The sequence below is a fragment of the Podarcis raffonei genome, chromosome 1 (assembly GCF_027172205.1).
Source record: "Podarcis raffonei isolate rPodRaf1 chromosome 1, rPodRaf1.pri, whole genome shotgun sequence".
NCBI classification, from domain to species: Eukaryota; Metazoa; Chordata; class Lepidosauria; order Squamata; family Lacertidae; genus Podarcis; species Podarcis raffonei.
Window position 1 is genome coordinate 136656039 of NC_070602.1, and position 23663 is coordinate 136679701.

General features: G+C 40.9%; 1 protein-coding gene across 2 annotated transcripts in view; it reads right to left on the reverse strand.

Annotated features, from left to right (window-relative positions):
• The window catches only part of SPAG16 (sperm associated antigen 16), a 395434-nt gene extending 380458 nt beyond the window's left edge, over positions 1-14976 (reverse strand). For both annotated transcript variants that reach the window (XM_053364500.1, XM_053364511.1), the window contains exons 1-4: positions 14860-14976; positions 8466-8512; positions 6037-6135; positions 3304-3431 (exon numbers count right to left, since the gene is read on the reverse strand). In XM_053364500.1, the coding sequence (XP_053220475.1) occupies positions 3304-3431; positions 6037-6135; positions 8466-8512; positions 14860-14911 (326 nt within the window). In that variant the 5' untranslated portion in view covers positions 14912-14976. The remainder of the gene's footprint in view (positions 1-3303; positions 3432-6036; positions 6136-8465; positions 8513-14859) is intronic.
• Positions 14977-23663: the final 8687 nt, after the last annotated feature.

A 23663-nucleotide genomic window follows, 5' to 3' on the forward strand; every position in this document is an offset into this window, starting at 1 on the left:
GTTCTTGCAGAGTTTATCAACCCTAAGGCATCATTCTTCAGATCTGATGTGACAGGAATTTTGACAATCCATAGAATTGGCTGCCCACCCACTCCCAGGGTGGGCGCAGTTGTGGCCCCTTGGAGTAGGGCCAAATCCTGGGTAAGCAACGCTGGGCAGCGTGGCCGGCAGGTGGCTGGTGGACTTTCCTGTCAGCCAGGTATTTGAATTTGGGCCAGTCAGGCCAGGCTGGGCAGGCCAGGCTTGGGAGAAGACCAGAGTAGAGCAGGCTTTCCTTTGGTCCACCCCCATCCACAGAAATGGAAAGCTCAACATTACAGCACATAGGTAAATTTCCATGTATAGTCTTAAACTGCAAAATATAGATTTGTACAAATGACAAAAACTGAATTTATGCAATATACCACTCATTTTATAAAGAAAATATTCTAATTGGTTCATACTTTGGTTTTATTCTTCTATTAAAACAAACTGAAAGTTAAAAGATGAAACTTTTATATAAAATTAGATACTCGAAATACTCAGAATTCTCAAGCTGTGAGATAAACACATTAATTACCTTGCCTAATTTAATTAAAGATTAATTCTTAAACAGGCTTTCATATCTAAGAGGTCATTTAATAAATGAGCTGAGCTCTTATAGGTGCAAATGAATCAACTTTCTCAGCATTAATTATTTTCTCATTTTGAATCCCATTAGAGTTTGATCACAGCATGGATCTGCTGTATATTAGCAAGAGAAAGATACTTGTACAAAGAAAAATGTGATAAATGTAATTTACTTTCAGTTATTAATGATGTTAATTAACAATGTAAATGCAATTTAAAAACATTCATAAAGTACATGTTTAGGGCATCAGTTCACAAACCATTAAACATGATGCTTTAATACCATAAACACTAATCAAGAAATCACTTGTCTATGTGTGTACCCTCAGACTCAAAGTAGTCTATTAATTTACTTACTACATTTATATCCCACCTTTCCTCTGAAGTGTTCAAGGTGATGTATACAGTTTTCCCCCTCACCATTTTATCCTTGCAAAAACCCATTGAAGTACGTTGGGCTGAATGACTATGACTACTAATCCAACGTGAGCCAATTAGTTTCCTGGCTGAATGAGGATCTGAACCCTAGTCTCCCAGTTTCTTGTTCAACATTCTAAACATTATTAAAAGATAATAGTCTCATAGAAATACAGAAAAACAATAGAACTTTTGAAAAACAGAGTATTTCCCCCTCTGTAGAGGAAAAGGTTTGAATTAAAATAAAACTTTTTTCTGCACTGGGGAGCGGGGAGAAAAATGTGTTTGGCCAGTCCTATGCTTAAAGGTAAAGGTAAAGGTACCCCTGCCCATACGGGCCAGTCTTGACAGACTCTAGGGTTGTGCGCTCATCTCACTCTATAGGCCAGGAGCCAGCGCTGTCCACAGACACTTCCAGGTCACGTGGCCAGCGTGACAAGCTGCATCTGGTGAGCCAGCACAGCACACGGAACGCCGTTTACCTTCCTGCTGGTAGACGGTCCCTATTTATCTACTTGCACCCGGAGGTGCTTTCGAACTGCTAGGTGGGCAGGAGCTGGGACCGAACGACGGGAGCGGGGATTCAAACCGCCGACCATACGATCGGCAAGTCCTAGGCGCTGAGGTTTTACCCACAGCGGGCTTTCAAAAGTGCATAGGCATGAGAATACAGGAGGGCAGCTGCCCCTCTAAATCAAGTAAATAAATAAAAATACTTAACTAACTGACCAATTGTGTCACAGATAACTCCCTTCTGCCCCCAAACATAAAGCCTGTCCCCCTAAAATAAATTCTGGATACACCCATGAGCATAGGGCTGGCTGCGCCACCAGGCTCTGTGGTTCCTAAGTACCTGGTAGTCAGTTCGCTGTCAAAATACCTTGTGTGGAACCATAGCCACCTCAACACCAAGGTGAACAATTAGTATTTATTGACACTGTCAAATAGCTCATGCATTGTAAGTCACAGATTAGCATATATGTGTCATTCTCAAAGATATAGGCCACAAAAATAGGTTTCAAAGTGTGGGGAAATATGACTTTAAAAGCTAGGCGCAGGGAGAGCTGAGGAACATTTTCAGTGGTTAGGTGTCAAGCTCTATCTTTTGTCCCTTCCACCCAATGGCAAGCCAAAACCGAGTAACTTATGAAAAATAAGCAAAGAAGCATATATCTGCTTAATTAACATAATTACACTGATTTTAGAATTTCGATCATCCAGACACTTATTTGAGAACAGAGTATACAGTTCTGGGTCTTAACCACTTGGTTCAGGATGCTGAACAAATAAGGCGGAAACACTGAAAATTGGCTTGACATTTAAAAAATAATGTTATGGTCTTTGCACTTTAAAAATGTTTGTGTTTCACTTAGCAGTAAATGAAGTGTGTGTGCAGGCCTAAAACTTGCACTCACATTGGGGAAAGGTCCTATTATGAAAAAATAAAGACAAAAATTAATACTTAAGTTTTCCAAAAGTTATAATTTGCCATAAAAACTGTCAGCAAAAAGGCCTAGATGAGGCATAGGCAAACTCGACCCTCCAGATGTTTTGGGACGACAACTCCCATCATCCCTAGCTAATGGGAGTTGTAGTCCCAAAACATCTGGAGGGCCGAGTTTGCCAACGCCTGGCCTAGATGGTTTCCAGAAGGCTGAGCTCATTTGCGGGCTGTTGGACAAGAGAGGCTGAGCAGGAAAATCCTTGGCACAAATTGACGCATTCCCAAGGTGATTGTAGATTTGTTTTTTGCCTACTTCACACTGTTTTTTGCCTACTTCGTACTGACAGAATGCTAGATGGATTTCATCACTTTGGGCAGTTTAGGTGGGGGGTGGGGAGGAATAGTTTGCTTAAGCCTGGTGATGCCCCTTAGGCATCTTTCAGGTGATGAGTCGGCCCCAAGGCTCACTTTTCAGACTCTGCAGTTCAGAGGGTGACATAGGGGCCTTCTTTGAGACCAAACCCCCTCATCCACCTAGGGTTCTGCAGTCCTGGAGGGGGGTGACCAGGAAAGGCCTCCCTTCCCACCTTCAGGATGTGGCCCAGGAATCTGGGCAGTCTAGGAAGCCCAATGGCTATACACAGTGAAGTTAGTTCCTGCCCCATAGTCATTCCCCTCTGCTGATTATAATTTAAGGTTTAAATAAAAGTGGCGCAGTTCAACCTCATTTTACATGTATGCCTCTTTATTTGCCTATCAGGATGCAAAATATGTCATACATATTTATTTCTGCAGGTTTGTAGTTGGAATACTTTAAAAAAAAAAGGGCATACCATTCAGTTTGAAAGCAGTCTAGTGTCCTGTTCATCCCCATTCTAATCAGGAAATTGCAAAGAAAGTCATCTACAACTTCTGGCGTTTCAGACAAGGAATGTTTAGCAATCTGACCTGGTCGCTGAGCCTAGAAAGAAAATTCAAGAGCTACTGTTAGAAATATAGCCTCCCTGTTTGCCTCATTATTGCTTTCAAGAAAGCACATTTCAATCACAGGCCACTTGGATTCTTTATCACATAAATTACAGCACAAGACAACTATAGCAATTTAATTATCATGGTCTGGCATATTAAGGAAACTTTATGGGAACTGTCAGGAATTTCTCTTGGTTTTGGTTCATGCCTCCTACATAATGTGCTCAACCAGCATAGTGGGATGATATACCACTGCTCAGTTGCTATGCAGCTTCTTTACACAGAAGGAAATCCCACTTGTTGGTGTAATTTAGAATAATGAGTGAAATTGCACTAACTTCTTGGTCCATGTCTTGAGTTGCCCAACCTCCACATCTGGATTCTGCTTAGCTGGATGCAGCTGTACTGGGCTTTAGAAGCAGCCTAAGGCCAGAAGGCCTAAAGTATTACTCATCCACCCTCCCGTTCTCTAAGGAATGTGCATAAGTGCAATAGTGGCTATAAAGCAAAGGCTGCATTCACCAGCATTAGTTAAGTGTGCGGTATCAGTGGTGAAGCTGAAGGTTACATGCTATATGGTAACAGTACAGCATGGTGAGCTAACACTGAATGCGTCTGCTGGAGCTTTGCATACTCTGCTGATCACACTGACTGACATGTGATGAAGAATCAACAACAGATGGTTGGCCCAGTGTAGCAGATTATGGGCCAACTGACTTCACAAGTCTAACACCACTGAGTTCCAAGTGTTTATGCACAGGACTATATCCTTAAAGTAATAACTTACCCGAATCTAGTTCCAACAACATATAACTAGTTTCATTCAACAACTAGGGGCTCTGGGTGGGGTATTTATTGTTATAGCCACATCAAAACACGCATCCAACCACTTTGTTGAGGCCCAAATGAGCACCATGTTAGCCAGCTACACATGACTGACCCTGTTTCCATAAGAAGACAAACACGTCTTTGAGTTGTAAAGCTATGGAAAAACAATTCCAAACTGAACCTGAAAATAATAGTTAGTCAAGGCACTGGTTCAATTGCCATTAAGTATTATTTACTTATTTGTTTGTTTTTTGTAAATAATAATATACCATCTTTCTGGGTAAAACCTTCCCAAACATATTTCAAGCAAAGTAATAACATTTGGATCACCAAAAATTTATACTACGCTATGATATATTAATTTATCTAGCCTTTGCTTTCATTTTCAGTCATCCCTGGTCCAGCAGTCTTGATCTTTACCCACTGACTATGTTTGCACGTAAGCTGCAGTGAGCCCAAGCAAAGCATTGCACTCATGCACTCCTCCCTTCTCCTTCCATGGAGTTGTAAGGAGGGCCAGTTTCACTTTTAAAATGTTGATTTGATCTGTTTTTACATCTGAGGAAACCTGGATTACAATAAACTCCAGAAAGTTTCAAAACAAGAAAACACAGTGGGTAAAATAAAATAAAGGGAAATAGAAAGTTGCCCTTGGGGGAAAGGAAGGTTTACAGAGTTACCAAATCCAAATACAGCATGCATCGACACATAGTTACATCCCATAATGAACTGCAATAAACTCCTCGTCATTAATTGTAATAATTAACTGTGCAGTAAACAATTACTCCAATAGCTTGGAAATTGATAAAATACTTCTGCTTTTCAGGGTTTATGACTACAACAGAGAGCTTGATTGTGCACACACAGCATGGCTTTTGGCCTTTTTCTTCCTGTTCTTCTGCACCACTCTTCAAGCCACTACTTTTAAATTCCATGAAGTTTCAAAAGAAGTATGTGTGCCCTCTGAAAGGGGCCTATGTTGCAAAAGTAAAAATAGAATCAGTTGAAAGGAAAAAGGAGCTTAAGGATCACTTCACACCTTCATTGAGATGAGACTTGAGTATTATCCCTGTTGGCTCATTTTTATCTGTTCCCTTTAAATATATATAATTACACATGAACACAACTCACAGATTCTATATAATTTATGTCCTAGATCTAAAGAAACACTTTCAGGTTGCATGTGCTCAAAGAAAGTTTGGAGTACTGATTTTCAAGCAGCCTCCCTTCCTTTAATAGCATCTCTGTTGAAGCTTAGGGCAGTTTCAGAAACAGTTGCAGTAAAGCACAGAGGTCTGACATGCAAAGGAATGTATTTCCACTGGGAATGTTGAATGGCTTTAGCCTTCCTTAAGGAAGTGTTTTGAAACTGTCCAATAACATGTAAATTGGATGACAGCTGCACTGGATTTATTTCCACTAGATGCCCATTATTTTCATTGCAACCAGATGATAAGTCACCATATCTGAATATGAAATATAGAAAATGCCAAGTTTATTTCAGCTTTCATTATGGACACTATTGTAAAATTTGAAAATGGGGGTGCGATTAAACTACTTAGTTTGGTTCAGTTTTGCCACTTAGATGCAACATAATGTCACCCTTTTCAGTCTAGAAGTTCTCTGCTCTCTCTCACACATTAGTCTTGAATAATAATGCATTTGCTGTAACATTCTGTTAACCACCACACTCACATGCATATTACATTAATAACTGTAAAGTCATATGAATCAATGTAGTCACATATTTTGAAAAACAACATATTTACCATAATTTGGGCATCAACAGCCTGTTCCTGTATAGTGTATAAAGCCTTTGCCAGATCTTCATCACCATCTTGCAGGCTAAATTCATCGTCAGCTGGTACCTAAGACAAAATTATAAATACATATACAATGAGCACATCCACTGACTTGAGGAAAACTGTTTCAATCCCCAAGATTATATAATCTATTTGCCACAATTCAGCAATGGAATGGCTTTTTGTATATGTCAGATCCCTGCTTCAGGGCTGTATCCAACTAAATCATACTCACAATAGTCCCACTGAAATGAATGTGCATGACTAACTAAAGATCATAATTTCAATGAGTCTACTCTGAGTATGACTTAGACTTATTTCGTTTTTGTTGTTGTTGTTGTTTAGTTGTTTAGTCGTGTCTCTACCTAAATAAGGGTCTTAGGAGATAGAACTAGGAAAATCCGAAACCCCAGCGGAGGTATTGCTAGACAGCATAGGCCAGAGATCAGATTTAGTATAAGATATCTCCTTATATCTTAATACCCCTAACTAATATACCTTCTTTATTCATTTGCATCAGGGGACCCAATCTGCATAAGTATTTATGGGATGGGGAAGCTATAAGGTCCATCTATTTTAATGAGCTGAGAACTCCATATTCAAATGCAATATATACACGATATTCTAGATCAGGACACTTGGTTGCCAGTTTAATGGGGTACTATGTTTGTTTGTTTCTGATAATTAAAGACTGTTGCCAGTTTTGTACAGGCGAACTTGGTAAATGCACAAAAATGCCTGTAATGTTTTCCTTTGCATGAGAATACAACTTCTCCACATACGTTGCTTTGGATCAAAGTCTACATGAAATTACTGTTCTAGAAATGTGTACCAAATCATGGGATATTAAAAGTGAGAGCGTACTCTAGACCATGGTTTTACCCGAAGTTCAGAAGTCACTGAGCATATTTATCTGTGGAATCAGTAGGATTTGGTTCATATCAAAGTCCTGTTCCTGAGCAATTTTACATGGATGTTTTTACTTTTCAGCAGGAATAAATGGAAAAAACTATAAGCAGGATATTTCTTATTATCTTTCATTGTCATAGACACCTAAGTATAAATGTGCATGCACTGTTTTCAGTGTGAGAATGCCTATAAATTACTTGGGATAAACAGAGTCCATGGTACATTACAAATTATGTGCACTTGCATACATAAATGTAGGCTTGCAACTATGAACATTCAGGCACCAAGTGGCCAGTACTATCCCAGAATGGATTAACCGGGTGCATTTAACTGATTTTAAATTAAGATAGTACTAATTAACAAATTTCTGCTTAAAGTCACCAGCGTTCCATTGATCCAACATACTTTTTTTTCAGGCACCAACTGTGCAAGAATAAGATTAAAAACATTCAGATATTTTCTATCCTAAATCAGGCCAATTCTATTTCCAGATTATTTACAAACTTACTTAATGTTTGACTGTATTATTTACATTTACATGCATGGAATGGGGATTGTTCATTATATGTCTTTTTAGAAACCACAATACAAAGTTAAGGAGAAAAAAGAATTGCAAAGGAATAAAATAAAACCAGGCACAGCGCTTGTGAAAAACTACAACAGGCATTGTTTTCTCCTCTCTCCACATCAGTATGCAGTGAACAAAAAACAAAACCAAACCTTTACAGGGTCAGAAGATCAGTTCAGTGTACACTTTTATCACATTTTGTCCTAGTCAGATCTACTGAGTTTAGGGTTTAAGTAAATTACATCTGGGCAAGAGGGAGGGCAGGATGGAGGATAATGAAAATACACAGTGCACAGAGACCTTCTAATCTGTGTGGGCACAAAAGGTGTGTGAAAATAGGGATCCATAGAATCCCATGTCAATATCCCTCTTGTAAGTAGGCTTGAAGTTCATATTGTGACATCGGTTTCATTTTTTTTGACCTGGCAATATATCACGAATAATGATGATGATGTTGAAGTTGAAGTGTGTGTGGGTGTGGGTGTGCATGCACTATGCAACAATCACAATGTGAGAAAAACAGTGAAACCAGCCAATGCTTCTCTCAATTCCTGCAGCCAGCTCAGCTCTCCTCTGCCTCATGCAAGGCAAGAATCACAAGAACAGGCACTGGCAAAAATCAAGATGTGGGATAAACCATGAAGCCAGCCAATGCCTCTACATAGCTCCATCCTTATTTCAGACATTGTGATATATCGGTATATCGCGATGTTTTGCTGGTGATATAGCACAATGTTGAAAACCAGATATCACCCTAGTTCTGGGATAGACCTTGCCCTTCATTTATAAATAATAAAGCATGTAAGACTATTTTTTGTGGCTAACAATAAAATAAATTGTATTGCTCTGTCACTTATCAATATCACAATTTGTACTTAAAAATAAAATAGGTTACAATTTTTGTGTTAACGTCTCTTACCTCTTCATATTGGTAGTCATCTTCAGAGCTTTCTGCTACTGAAACCTCTAAATGTTAAGTTAAGTATAAAACAGTAAACAGTATTTACTGAGCAACACATACTCTGCAATTCTTGGGATAAGCAAATTCTATTCAGAGCTGTCAGTTTGCTGCTTGACTGCCTACACACACAACAGTGAAAGCCACTATACATCTGGCAACAAAATTTAGCTCTCAAACATTTATGAACACCATTTAGTGAATATTTGCTTTGCTTTGCTTCAGGAATTCAGGTTGCTATTTTCTCCAGGGATGCTGGAACAGATTCTAATCTCAGCTTGACTGTGTTACAAACTCCCAAGAGTTATCACATCTTCCAATAAATATCTGTATTTATTCATAAAGTACCTGTCCATTCAATTATCATTTCTAACTTCATTGCTGGGAGGGGGGGTTGTCATTTTTGAGCTTGCCAAAAATATGCTTCTGTTATGAGATATAAATATTGTTCACTAGGATTAGGACTGTATTTTTTTAATACTTCTACAGGAAATGCCAATTCACTGATGCTGTGATGTGAAGCACTGTGTCAAGAGGATGAGGGTGAAAAGACTTCACAAGGGCACTATTTTCCACCTTGGTGTTTCTGGTGTTAAAACTTCTTAATGATCTGCACAGTGCACAATTGCCACAGAAGTCTGCTATCTGTTGCCCCAGCACCAAACAAGTCATCCTGATTGGGTGTTTTAAAAGCAAACTTGTGGCTCTTTTTACTGGGCGGTGAAAGAGGGCCTTTAAAAAGTGTTCACAATGCCTGGCAGAAGCCAGAAGGTGGGTAGCAGCTCTTTGTATCATGCTATTCCTTTGTATCAGCAGACTCTCTCCCACCTACAAGCTCCTCTCTCAGGTTTACTGCAACCCACAAGATGCAAAAGGGGGCTAATATCTCTGGACAAAACTGTAGGGTCCCTATAACTAGCCTGGCAACCATGGGTATAACCAGAATTTATGTGGGGTGGGCAGGCGGGGGGGGGGGGTACACCCACCTGTCATCATCCTGTGTCTGGCTCTGTCTAGCAGATTAGGAATGAAATGTCTCAACAACAGTTGTTTTAAATTAATTTCTTACGGCAGTTGTTTGAAATTACTTTTCTTTTGCTCAGAAAAATCTGTCAAAATCTTCAGTCATTTGAAAATTAGGAAGTCAAATAAAAAAATAACATCAGGGAGTACCTTTCATGCAGTTAATGATTATATTTTACAAAATTACAATGAACATATATATTTCATTTTATTTTTTAAAAATCTAAACTAAAACAAGTTTTCTTGGCTTTGCTGAAAACCTTTTCAGCACTTCCTTCTCAAATTTCTCCTTTTTTCTGATGCAGTTTTTCTGTGCACACTCAGTAGGCATATCCCATTGAGACGCTCCTGCCACTGTCGACCTTAGCCAGGTCTTTGCTCTCTGTAAGGTACTGAATGATCACTCTACAGTACAAGTGGTGCATGACTGAGCAAGAGAGATCAGAGCCTTTTTGTAGTAGGGTAAAAGATTTCTGCCTCTTTTACTAGGACTGCTCTTTGCTGAGTTTCTTCTCCTTCCACATGGTGTCCCAGAGTTCAGCTTCAGTCGAAGTCTTGCAACTGATAAGAACTGCTTGGCTTTCATGTTGAGGGGTCATCTCCAGCATGATACAGGGGTGTAGGGCCAAAAGTGAAAAAGCAGGTGAGAAATGATGCTCTAACAAAGACACTCAAGTGTCCAGGTATTGAGTTATAAATAGCCTGGGGAAAACTTCCAGCTGACAGGCCTTGCAGGTGCACACTCTCAGGAGAAAATCATGGAAACTATGAGAAGCTTCCAGAACCGAGCTACCTGCAACATGATTGGTCAGTTTGCAGAAGCCACACCTATCACTCAGTCAGGTTGCCAGTTGTGTTGGCAGAATGCATCACAACATCATCCAAGTGACCTTAGTGAACATTTCAATTTCCAATATTCTGATTATTTCTACTTTTAGTTAAGTATTTTTATTTATTTACCTTATGGGGGAGCAGCTGAACCCCCACCCCTCGCTACATCCGTGCTGGCAACCAAATAATGTATTTCAAAATATCAGTGGTTCATTCACGTACTCATCTTCCAATGTGATACATGCCATCATCTGCCAACAATGCCCTTCTGCACACTACACAGAACAGGCTTGTCCCTACACAGAACAATAAACAGGCACTAATCTGACATCACAGGTGGCAATATGAAAAAAATGTTCCTTTGTACCTTAAACAAAGGAACTTCAAGGGGAGATTTGCAAAGGAACCACAATTCATAGAATCATACAGTTAGAATGGACCCAAGGGTCATCTAGTCCAACCCCCTGCAATAAAATTCATCAAGTGGTTACATGCTCTCATTTGTGAAATGAATTGAGAAAAAAAGATTTCTGTCATGTGTCAATTGGCTCACCAATGCCTGGACATCTGTATCAACAATAACTGGGTTTTTTGTGGACAGCCACTATTGACTGTTACTCTCTGTACTTTACTGCATTTAATTTCCTTCTGACCTTACTGTTTATACCACCACCTGCCCCATTACGCATCCTTGGACAGATATGCATACAGCTCCGGATAACATTTCATGCAACTGATGAAGTGGACTGTAGTCCACAAAAGCTAAAGCTTTAAGGTGCCTCAAGACTCTTCGTTATAAGAAGCTACCAAATGAGTCAAAGCCTGTTGAACAACAAGAGGCAGTCTGTGCTGTGGACTCTTTCAGTATAGTCTGTAGTAAGAAGACAATAGGAGAGGCACAAGTTTTACTGGGGCCAGGAAGGAGATGCAATATGGTACAAATAATGTTATCTAAAGTAAGTTATAGTACCATTCACTGCCCTCCCCCTTTTGAAATGTCTATTAAATGTTATTAGAAGATGCTGCAATGCTGACAAATATGTCACAACACCAAATCCACCCAATATTTCAAATAAGAGCAGCTGAAGAAAAAGCTTGATGATTTAGGGCACTTCAAACCAGAAAGCATTCTGTACATTTTTATAAGGGCATGGGACTTGGCAGATCCTTTAAGCTACTTCATTGTAGACTCACTGTGGAGACTACACATTTAAGGCAAGAAAAAGACACTTTGTAGGGATGCTATATAGCAGGGAGTGGGAACCTCAGGGTCTGGGGCAAAATGTGACCCTCCAGGACTATCTGGCCCTCCAGACTCTCCTCAAGTCACACACCCTCCAGATCCCTCACTAGACCTGCTTTGCACTCTTATTGAGTGTTTTTGCCTGGCTGGAATGTGTCCTTAGAATCGCCAGATCTCCGAAGTCTCAGATACCAACAGCCACAGCATGGAGGCACAAGCCTGGGACTCAATGAAGCAGTGGCAGAGCAAGGTTGCACTTCAAAATTTCAAACCTCTCCTTCTAACTGATATCCAGTGTCACATTACTGATCTCTTTTCAATGTGTTTTGACATATATTTATGTACCTGCTTTGGTGTCTACTTGAGTCACAAGCTCTTTCCGAGAGAGAGAGAGAGAGAGAGAGAGAGAGAGAGAGAGAGAAATATTGTACTGGAGGAACACGATGGAAAAGGTGGTGATGATTTAAACTTTATTATTGGGTAAGCTGGGTCCTATAAAAATAAAAGCCCACCGTGCTTTTGCATCCTAGACTTCAAATGTAACTCATTTCCCTGAAGATCCTGAATAACTAACCTAAAAGAAGGAAGTATGAGAAGCCTAGGTTCTTGCTAGGCCTGCCTAGTTAGTTGTGATAAGCTCTGACTAGGTAAGCAAAAACTTTTCACGATACCATGCAGATTTGCATTGGGAATTCTGCATTAACTACTCCAAAGCCATCAGGTTGCAGCCTGAGTATTGTGCATGCCTTTAGTTTATCCTGATAAGGTGACCGTCGTTCAAATAGCAGTTTAATATATTTCACAATTCAAGGCATATTTATTGAAATTAGATGGTATTTATGCTTTAGCTCTACAGAGATACATTCTTCTAAAACAGCTGACATGTGCATTAGTCAGAAAAGAATAAAAGGGTATGCTGTCACTGCCTGCTCCCCATCGCTTTATCTTTATATTTAACTTCCCTTAAGAACTGTAATGGGGCAGCTACAAAACCTGAAACTATGAGTCAAGTTCCCTGGAAGCTGGCAAACATTGTGGTGGTCTGTTTTTGCTTTAGTATCAAGTTAATGGGAAAGATGAACGCACTGTCATTCATCACATGGAAATATGAGTTCTACCTACATGGCAAAGCCTGCAACATTTCAGTCCAGAGTACAAACCTATGCAGGGACGTGGATGGTGCTGTGGTCTAAGCCACCAAGATTCTTGGGCTTGCTATTCGTAAGGTCAGCAATTTGAATCTGAGCAATGGGATGAGTTCCCATTGTTTTGTCCCAGCTCCTGTCAACCTAGCAGTTTGAAAGCATACCAGCTAGAGTAGATAAATACTGTACTTTCCTGCTTATAAGATGCCCCCTTGTATATTTTAAGAAAAGGAGGGGAGATGGCCCAAAGTTGTTGAGCCTCTCCCCCCACGCAGCTGTGGGCAGGAAACACTCCCTAGCCTAGATCGTTTCCCATGGGCAGCGGCATCGGGTGAATTTGCATTCCCTCTAGCCATCAGGTTTGCAGGAGCACAACCTCCCCCGATGCCGCCACGCATGGGAAACGATCCAGGGAGTGCTTCCCACGCACAGTGGCATTGGGTGGATTTGCGCTCCCATCAAAGAGCTGGCCAGCGGTGTGCAGCTTCTCCCCACCACGCAGCTGCGGGCAGGAAACACCTTCCAGATGGCTCCCCGCTTGCTGCGGCATCGGGGGAAGCCATGCTCCCGCCAACCGAATGGCTGGCGGCACGCCGCTTCTCCCCGCCATGCCACTATCCGTGTATTGGACAGCCCCAGTTTTTTTACATGATTTTTGAGAGAAAAATCCTCATCCAATACATGGAAAAATACAGTAGGTACTGCTGTGGCGGGAAGGCAAGCAGCATTTCCAGGCGCTCTGGCTTCTGTCATGGTGTCCCATTGTGCCAGAAGCGGTTTAGTCATGCTGGCCACATGACCCTGAAAAGCTGTCTGTGGACAAACACTGGCTCCCTCGGCCTGAAAGAGATGAGCACTGCACCCCATAGTCAAATTTGATTGGACTCAACTGTCTAGGGGTCCTTTACCTTTACCTTACAAACCTATGCACACCTACTTAGTATTTACAGTACTTCTGAGGACTGAGTTGCAAAGTTGCAACCCAGTGCCTATTTTTACGGGATCAGTCCCCTCCCACTAAACCCACAAAAACCTTTCTATCATGCAAAAGGTCCAGCTGCAAAATTTCAAGGAGACCTTTTGCCCCAACTCTTGGGAAAAGCAATCCTAAGAAGACTGAAGGAGGGTTCAGGAAGATAAAAGGTGCTTTAAAAAATTACAACATCACCTTATTATTATTTATTAAATTTGTTAGTCGCTTTATCTTGCCAAAGGCAACCCAAAGCAATTTACGAACAAACAAAACAAAAGGGGTTTGCTCCCAGGGCCTTCAGAAAGCAGGATTTAAGAGAAACATGTTTTCTTACATCACTTGTTGCTGTTACAACTACGCAAATTAATGACAGGGATCATCACATTTATGGGGAAATAGAAGTATGAAACCGGATGTGTGTGGGGGGGGTCCCAAACGGAATAAAAGTGCCGAAGGGACTTAAAGCACAAACTTTTCCACCTACAAGGACTTGGTTTGAGTTAATCTATATTTGTTTGCTCAAACCCGCTTAAATAAAAGCAGTAAGAACTTTCCCCCCTGAACATAGACACCTACACCCATATTGATCCCTGTGCCCCTATTTATAGATAGAAACATAGGGACGCAGGTGGCGCTGTGGGTTAAACCACAGAGTCTAGGGCTTGCTGATCAGAAGGTCAGCCTCCTGTTGCTCGGTCCCTGCTCCTGCCAACCTAGCAGTTCGAAAGCATGTCCAAGTGCAAGCAGATAAATAGGTACCGCTCCGGCAGGAAGGTAAACGGCGTTTCCGTGCGCTGCTCTGGTTTCCGTCAGGGTCTTCTGTTGTGCCAGAGGTGTTTTAGTCCTGCTGGCCACATGACCTGGAAACCTGCCTGCGGACAAAGGCCGGCTCCCTCGGCCTGAAGCCAGATGAGCGCCACAGCCGCCTTTGACTGGACTTAAACTTCCAGGAGTTCTTTACCTAGATTATGGGATGCATTACAGGGTGGACAGGGGACCAATGATAGGCGACAGATAGATGCTAGAGAGGTGGAAGGCGACAGATAAGGACAGCCGACAGGAGGCCGGACGTTTCTAAAGAATTACACGCGCGACGGTCCTGCTGGGTTTGCGTCTCCCCCTCGCTCGGCCCAAGGATACGCTGCAGGCAGAAGGTGCCCTCCGTCGTCGTCACCGTCGCCGCCTCCTCCATGGCCGCCGCCGCCTCAGCCCGTCCCGCCGACCAGGCCGCGCGCGCGTCGCTCCGTTGCCCAGGCGACCCCGCAGCCCCGCCCCCGCCCCCCGCCCCCTCCCAGCGCGCCTCGCTCCGCGGCCGCGTAAAAAACACCCCACCACGCAGGGCTCGCATGCGCAGTGTAAACCGCGCCCGTGCGTTGGCCGGCTAACGTGGGAATTCACGCGTCACACACGTGTCCTGACGGTGCTGCGTGCATTCCGAGAAAGCCGTACTTCTCTGTATCCTTTATCTGGCTCAGAAGGTTTATACACCGCTCGACTGTAGAAACATAATAATAATAATAATAATAATAATAATAATAATAATAATAACCCATCCCGCAAAGCACTTAACGAAAGAAAGGTAATAAAACCGAGGAGCAATCCACAGCCCTGTCTTGAAAACGTGCAAAAGTCAGAATACGACAATGGCTCGAAAGTCACCTCAGCTTTCTAAAGCCCTGCTCAGTGGGCAAATGAGACGAAAAGGTTTGACACGATTACAAAGGTAGCAAAAGGAGTCCTAAGCAATTAATGAAGCACATCGAAAAGCATGATCCAGCTCGGACGACTCCACATGAATCCGGTGATCCAGTGCCGGATTTACCTATAAGCTAAACAAGCTATAGCTTAGGGCCCCCAAAAAATTTAAAGGGAAAAAACCTGGATGTACATTTCCAAAATATGTTCTGTTCTGTGCAAATGGCTTTAGATACCTATTAGGTCCATGCAGCATATATTCCACACAAAAAACAGCGACAATCTGTTGCTGACAAAGGACAGCTGGACATATAAAGGGACCCATTACATTGAGGAGCTGAGGCTTCATCAAACCTCAATCCGGTCCTGATCGGGTCTATATAACATCTAAAAATAAAGGCACAAAAGAAATGAAAATCAATGGCAGCAACAACAACAAAACCCAGCAACACACCTTCAACAATAGCCCAGCCCAAGAGTCCTGACACGGCTGTCTTTCAGAGGGATTTACTACTACTATTACTGATTGATTTATATCCCCACCTTTTTCCCTGACAGGGACTTGAAGCAGCTTACAGATAAAATTAAGGAGAGATTTAAAAACATTGGGGTGGGATAATATTTTTTTAAAATTAAATATTAATAGAATTAAAACTATACAGATACAGATATAAAGATCTATTAAAACCATGCAGATAATTGCAGTAAAAACAGCACAGCACCGACCCTTTCATTAAAAACAGACTGTGATGAGACAGCAACACTTTCCTCCAGCACTTTGAGAATAGCAAGGGAGGATGATCTGGGTGGGCAGATTTCTACTGGTCCCAGGAACAGAATTTGAAATCAACTACCATTTTGTTATTTATCAGTGGTCAACTGAGAAAATTCCTTAAAATGGGTTCATAACTGTGGTACCTCTCAGAGTGGCCCATGTTAGAAGTGCAGGGAGTGACGACTGCTGCAGATGATGTGAACAAAGCACTTTATATATTCATATTCTGTTTTTCTCTGTTTTATGTATTTTATCTTTTGTAATGGTTTCAGCTATAATAATGATGATGATGATGATGATGATGATGATGATATGTGATAATGTACCGTGAGACTTTTTTAAATGGGAAAAATAAGAAAGCAGTCTATTGTTACGTCACCAGTGTTGACATTGTTAAACATTTGGGAGGAAGAAACTGAGGGGTGGGAGAGTTACACAGATCATTCATTGGTTTCATGTTAGCAGTTGCCTAAGTGGAAATGGCAAAGAATTGGAAGCAGGCTGACCATTGAACAGTGGGGAACTGGACAAAACACATCTGGCATATTGCAGTGGCCGAGAAGCTGACTTTCAAATTGAAATTGGCAAAGGAAAAATCATTAACATTGGATATGCAATATGGAATACCTTTGTGGTTAATATTAAAGAGTACAGACAAGGCTGTCCTCAAGGCAGGGACACATCACTGGAAATCCTAAATGTAGTTATTTATTTATTTTAATGCACACAGACACACACAACTCTAACTAGTCAACAATTTAGAGACTGCACCTTTTAAGAGTGGCTGCCAGACTTGGATTTGCACTTTTCTGGAGAACAGCTTTCCTGGGACCACAGGCAACTCAGATGAATGTTGCTGCTTCTGATGTAATGATGCTGCTTCAACAAATGTTACAATATTGTTACAAATGTTACAATATTTCAAACCCTTAAAGACCAGGTGTGAAATTCACCTTAGGGGTTTTTAATTTGATTTACAGTATTGTTGTTCAACTGACAAATTAGAGTTGTGTGTAAAGCCTTACTCTGTTATTGTTAAATGGGTGAATAAAGCAATTTGTGGCAAACTAATTCTGAATAGGTTTAGTCCCATACAAAATAGTAGATCACCATGGTTTCTCATTGCTTCTCTTCAGCACCATGTTGTGGTACAATGGGGTCCACTCATAAGTCAACAACCTGTTATTACAAGTCATACATAAAATGATGCCAATGTATCATGTAAATGCAAACTTTTAAAAAGTAAATCACAAGACCAACCATTTGGAAGAGAAAACAAAAAAACATTGGATACTGAACAACAAACAACCAGTGTACAGTACACATTATTTCAGACTGTGGGGGAGCAAACAATGGTTGGCAGCCGATAATGCAGTCCAAACACCCTCCTGGAGCGCAGACTATACCACCCATTCACAGTGCAGGGACAGCAGTCTTCACAGCACAGGTCTGATCCTCACAATTTCCTGTGCATGCAAAGCTACCACCCGCCCTACATGCCAAAATATGTGCAATGTGCAAAAGTGCTAAACTAGTAGAAGAACTATGACCAATTTAGAAGGCAACACTAAGTTCAAATTTAATATCTTCCGTTTCTCATCCCACTGTTTAAACAAGCAGTATGGTTTTTTAAAAAATCTCAGAGCTGCAGTTGACATTTAAGCCTACAGTATCAATATGCCATGCTGCAGCTTTCATTAGCAATGCCAGCCCCCGCATGGTTCCACCCACCCACATGAATTATAATCAATTGGATGTTACAAGCAAATTGCTTCTTAGATTTCAACTGGACTCCTAGCAGCTACAGATTCTTTATCTATATTCAATTTCTATACTGAAGTAATAGCAATAGATTGGTACCAGGTGCCTATTGTATTTGTTCAGCTACCTTCTTTTAATATGCCTTATATTCAATCCAATGCACAAATTATTCCAGCTGGAGTACTTAGATTTAAACTGATTCCTAGCCTGATTCTAACACCTGGTGCAGTGCCACTCTGATGCTGATGTGATATGTCTGGGATTGAGTCTCAAATTCCTTTTTAAAGCATTACTAGTTAGAAAGGTGTCAGGTAAATTTCTAGATGTCTTGCAATCCAGGCACCCCCACCCCCACCCCCACCCCACTGCCTCTTTCCTCTTGCTTCTTGATGAAAATTTACATTAAAGAATCAGCAACATTTTATTGGACATTGTCAACAAAATGCAAGCCTTATTAGACATTTCTTTCCAATACATAGATCTGAGAGAGTAGAAAGCAACAATTTAAACTAGTTAAAGGAAGAGCAATTGTTTATTTCTGGCTTGGGGACTGTTTAATAAGAAGTGAACCTAAAACATTAGATGTAACAATGAATCATCCTTAGGCAGTTCTTTAACCCTTTAGTTTAACAGGGTAGCATCAGCAAGCCACCAATAATCTTCAGGCAGTTTCAACTTTTGGCATCTACACCAGCAAAGGGGTGGGGTAAACTAGTGAATAACAGAACTAATAAGGGCAATAAACAATCAATTCACACATTGATGTTCAAGGGACAGGGGGTCATTTACATTTCCCTGCAAATGTCATGAGTGAAGGTTTCTGCAATCCATGTAGCTGTCTGCCTTTCTTATCAGAAATAATCTCTGCAGGGAATACATGTCCATTAATGATGAACTGAAATGGGTGTTTGTGCGTTTAGTAATTTTTTCCACCTGTGAAACAATCCCCTTTCCAGCCATTTAGACAACTCTTTGTGAAAATTACGCGCCAATCTGTAAGGCAGCAAGTGCTGGCAGAAGAGGGGGTGCAATCCTGCTGCCAATGAAACCAGCTCAGCAAGACGGTGCCCCAACTGCAGGCAACAGGACGTGTTTCTTTCTAGCCTGTGTTGAAGATGGAAGCGATGCAAGGAATGTACTTGCTCCATGTCTATAACTTTAAATGGCTTCTTCACAACACTTCCCAAGGTAGTCAGGGATTATATGGTGAAGACAATGCTATCAAGGCATCTTGTCGTGAATCACATTTGGCTACATGATCATATCACTGAGTGAGCCCCAATTGGTTGAAATAATGAAGTGAAGAAGTCTTTTCAGTAAAAGCAATTGTGCCCAAGCAGCATTTTATATTTATGCCTTTATCCATGAGAAATAGATTAAAATGATTCATAACAGTCACATGCTCAGCGTACAGCCCCCCCCCTCCTGTCTCTTTCCTTTCCCTCCTCAACTACTAGGGCTTGCCCAGGACAAACATCATAAACACTTAGAGTTAGCAGAATACAACAGAGCAGCAGACAAAGAATAATGGTAGTGGGCAATCTTGAAAAAAGATGTGAAATGCAGGAAGTAGAGGGCTTTTTGCGTGAACAATTTGGCACTCCTGAAACAGCATCTTTCACAGTGAAAACTGAATCTTGTGAAAATCTTTCCAGTAGCACCTTAGAGACCAACTAAGTTTGTTATTGTATGCATGCATACAAATCACTCCTTTCTGTGAAATATAGTTTATTAATTTTGCTGTACACACACAGGTGTGATGCCAGTGTGTGATATCCTAACATACATATTCATGACCAGGCAAGATAGCTATGCTTTATGAATGTATATGGAAAAATTCAGCTGACATCTGGAGAATGAAGAACCCTCTGGGAAGAGAGGGAACTTTCTTCTCTGAGGCCAAAATGACATGGACAAGAATTGACCAAATTTGGGTAACTAGAGGGCTGGCTCCGAAGATCAGAAAAATGAAAATTTGCCCTAAAACTTGCTCCGACCACAATGCTGTGAAGATGGAAATGAAACTAACACCAATTGGTTCCTTTAGATGGAGGATGAATGACACTTTGTTTAGGAATGAAGAAGTGACTAAGAAGGCCCAAAAAACCTTGAGAGATTATTTTGAGAGTGTTTAAAAACCATATTGTCAGAAAAGCACTGTTTAATGTTTGGATAAGATATAAGGACTTGCTTGAAAATAAAACCCCAAGGTGGTTGTCACCAATGGAAGCGAAGGCTCAGAAAAAGCTCAATATGGAGGCCAAATGGCCGAAATATTGGGAAATTTTGGAACAAGAGGGAGATAGATTAAAACTACAGAGTTTTGAAAAATTAAAAAATAGAGTGCGAGACTGGCTCCATTATTACCAAATAATGGAGGCATATAATTTGGACAAAAAAATTGGCTTCCAGGTGGAAAAATCAAAATTGGAAACAGAACTGTTAGATCCCAAAATTAAGAATTTGTCAAGAATGTATAACTTGCTGTTGAAATGGAACACTCAGGATGAAACGGTGAAATCAGCTATGATTAAATGGGCACAAGATGTTGGACATAATATTATGATGGCTGACTGGGAACAGTTATGGACCACAGGTATGAAGTTCACGGCATGTAATGCCTTAAGAGAGAATATAATGAAAATGATCTACAGGTGGTAGATCAAGCAGTCAAGCTTGCAAAAATCTATCATTTGCCCGATAATAAATGTTGGAAATGTAAAGAGACTGAAGGTACATTCTTTCACCTTTGGTGGACATGCCCAAGGATTAAGACTTTCTGGGAGATGATCTATAATGAAATGAAAAAGGTATTTAAATATACCTTTCTGAAGAAACCAGAGGCCTTTCTCCTGGGCATGGTCAGCCAATTGGTGCCAAAGAAGGATAGAACTTTCTTTATGTATGCCACAACAGCAGCAAGAATACTTATTGCAAAGTACTGGAAGACACAAGATTTACCCACCCGGGAAGAATGGCAGATGAAGATGATGGACTACATGGAACTGGCGGAAATGACTGGCAGAATCCGAGACCAGGGAGAAGAGTCGGTGGAAGAAGATTGGAAGAAATTTAAAGTTTATTTACAGAAACATTGTAAAATTAAGGAATGTTAGAAGGATGTTGGAATGAAGATATGTGGCTTTAGCAGAAATGTTATAAAGGATTAAGTAAAAATAGATTGTTAATTGGTGAAAAGAGGGAAAGTAAAGTTACATTATATTAAGATAAATTATAGGACAAAAATTGGGAAAGATGGAAAGGATTTGCTGAAATAGCTAACTGAACTAGAATACAAAAAAGGGAGGTGTGATGAGGTCAAGGAAACAAGCAAATGAAAGATAAGTTATGGCAAGGTTCGTTGTGTTTTTTAATTGTTTCTATTTTTCTGTTTTTTCTTTCTTTTTCGTTTTTTCCCCTTTTTTCTTATTATGATGTATTGTACTGTTTTTGTTTAATTTGGTGTTTTCTCTTTTTTCTTTTTGTAACCTTTAAAATTTTAATAAATATTACTTTAAACAAAAAAGGAAAAATTCATCAGTGAAGCAGGTCCTGTTTCTCATTGAACTGAAGGTAAGATACAGTCACAATGGGGCAGAGGACACACCATGATATTTATGACACATGATCCCTGGGACTGATAGCAAAGTCCTCATACATGGACCATTAAAATTATGTGAACGGAAAAAGAACTAGCTTTCAAAATTCACACTCCTCCACATTTTGAGATACAGTTCTTCTACAAAAAGTGTGCACAAAAGTGTAAATATTTAGTGAAAATAAACAAAATGCATAACGTTAAGGGAAGATTGCTTGTAAAATTGTGTGTTTTAGTACATATGCACACTAAAATGTTGATGAATTTTCACAAGGACTTCTTTTTTAAAGAAAACAACAACCCCACGATTGAGGAACTGTGTCCCTGCTCCCACTCAGACTATGGTGACACAGGCTCTTCCTTGAGAGGAAGGAAAATATCTTTATTGATTAAAAGTGCAGGTTCTGCAACAGGTAGTGGGTCACAGCAGCCTTAATGCTCAGGTTAGCTGACAGGGAAGTTGGAACTATCTCAGCTAGAAGCAGCAATCCAAGTTTAAGGCATCCAAGATTTAGGCAAGGAGGTCAGAACTGCACAGAAGCAACAGAGTTGTCCCAATAGGCTAACCCACCCACCCACCATGTGAGCTCATTGGCAAGACTCCTGTGCCTTGTGAAAATGTCAAGTTCCAGATGTGCACTGTATTAGGGAGGGATGGGGCTGATCCGCCCCTTCTTAATCCATTTCTTCTACCTGCAGCAGTTGGTTGACACCCCATTGAAGCTTCCCTGGGGAGGGGGGGAGGGAGGGGGGAGTCCTGCTCCCCATCTGGAGCAGCCATATCCTGCCTCCTCCAGACACTGTTGCTTGGCCTCAGCCCCCCCCCCATTTCATCCTCCTGCTCCCCCTCCTTGCTTGTCTCTGCCTGCCACTCTATGCCTGAGCCTGGTGGCACCATGAGGCCCGTGACAAGGGGTGAACTGAATTTGAGATAGGAAAAATGAGAAACACAGAAACCAAAACTGACAGGTTCATTCATCCCTACATAAAATTACTGCAAAGTGCCACAAGAAGCAGGATCTTGACAGGGCTTTTTTTCAGCCAGAAATTGCTGGAACTCAGTTCTGGAACCTCTCAGGTGGGTGCCGTTGTCATTATAAGAGAACAAGGGAGGCGTTCATGGTGAGTTCCGCCATCTCTCTTTCTAGAAAAATAGCACTGGTTATTGTAGCCCTGTAGTCATCACCTTTCCTAATTTGCACTGATGGGAAACTCTTGTTGTCTTAGGTTATGTTGATAGCTTGATTAATGAGTATACCCTCACCGACTCTGTGGCAGCCTTTGATTCCCACTTCAACCATCAGGTAAGGTTGATTTCACCCCCCCCCACCTTGTTCCTGATGTACTTCTTCACTCATGCCTTCTTTCCTGGCAGGAGGGGAATGCCCTTTTGTGGTTCAGGTGCCAAAATGTCTTGGGCTGGCCCTGATGTGCTGGATTGTGTTGTGTACAAAGTGAATATCTTAAGCATTCTGATAAAAGGCTGTGGCTCAGTTATTAATCGGCTTTCACGGCTCAGCTATAAATTAGTCAAGCATTCCAGGCTTTCCTATTTATTTAGTGCTTGCCTCATGAATTCAATTTTCAGGACCACATTCACATAAAGCCTTGTTTAGTGGATGACAGTTTGTCTATATTACCCTTTTTGCATCTGCCCCATGTTCCTTGCACTAAAATAAATTATATCCACAAATGGTTTGAGCAGTGCTTTTTTCTGGGGGAACACAGGGGTACGCATACCCCTAAACATTTTGTGAATCTAAGTTTGGCCTCATTTCAATATGAGTAGGAAAATGAGAGTACCCCTAAACATTTTTTTTAAGAAAAAAGCACTGGGTTTGAGAAGACTGTAAAAGGCTGGGTGGGGGACTTTGGGAGGTATTCAGCTAGGTTATACTCAGTGTTAGACCTGCTCAAATTAATGAACATGATTAAATTATGTCCATTAATTTAAATGTGTCTATGCTGAGTAAAAGTTAGTTGAATACTAGCCTTTAATGTTGAAACAGTAAGCAATATCTACAGTATACCTTGTCAATGTGATGATTTTTTAAATGCAGTTTATCTTGGCTACAAATTCGTTGAGAGTGAGGAATACTGGCTAAACTGTTGTTA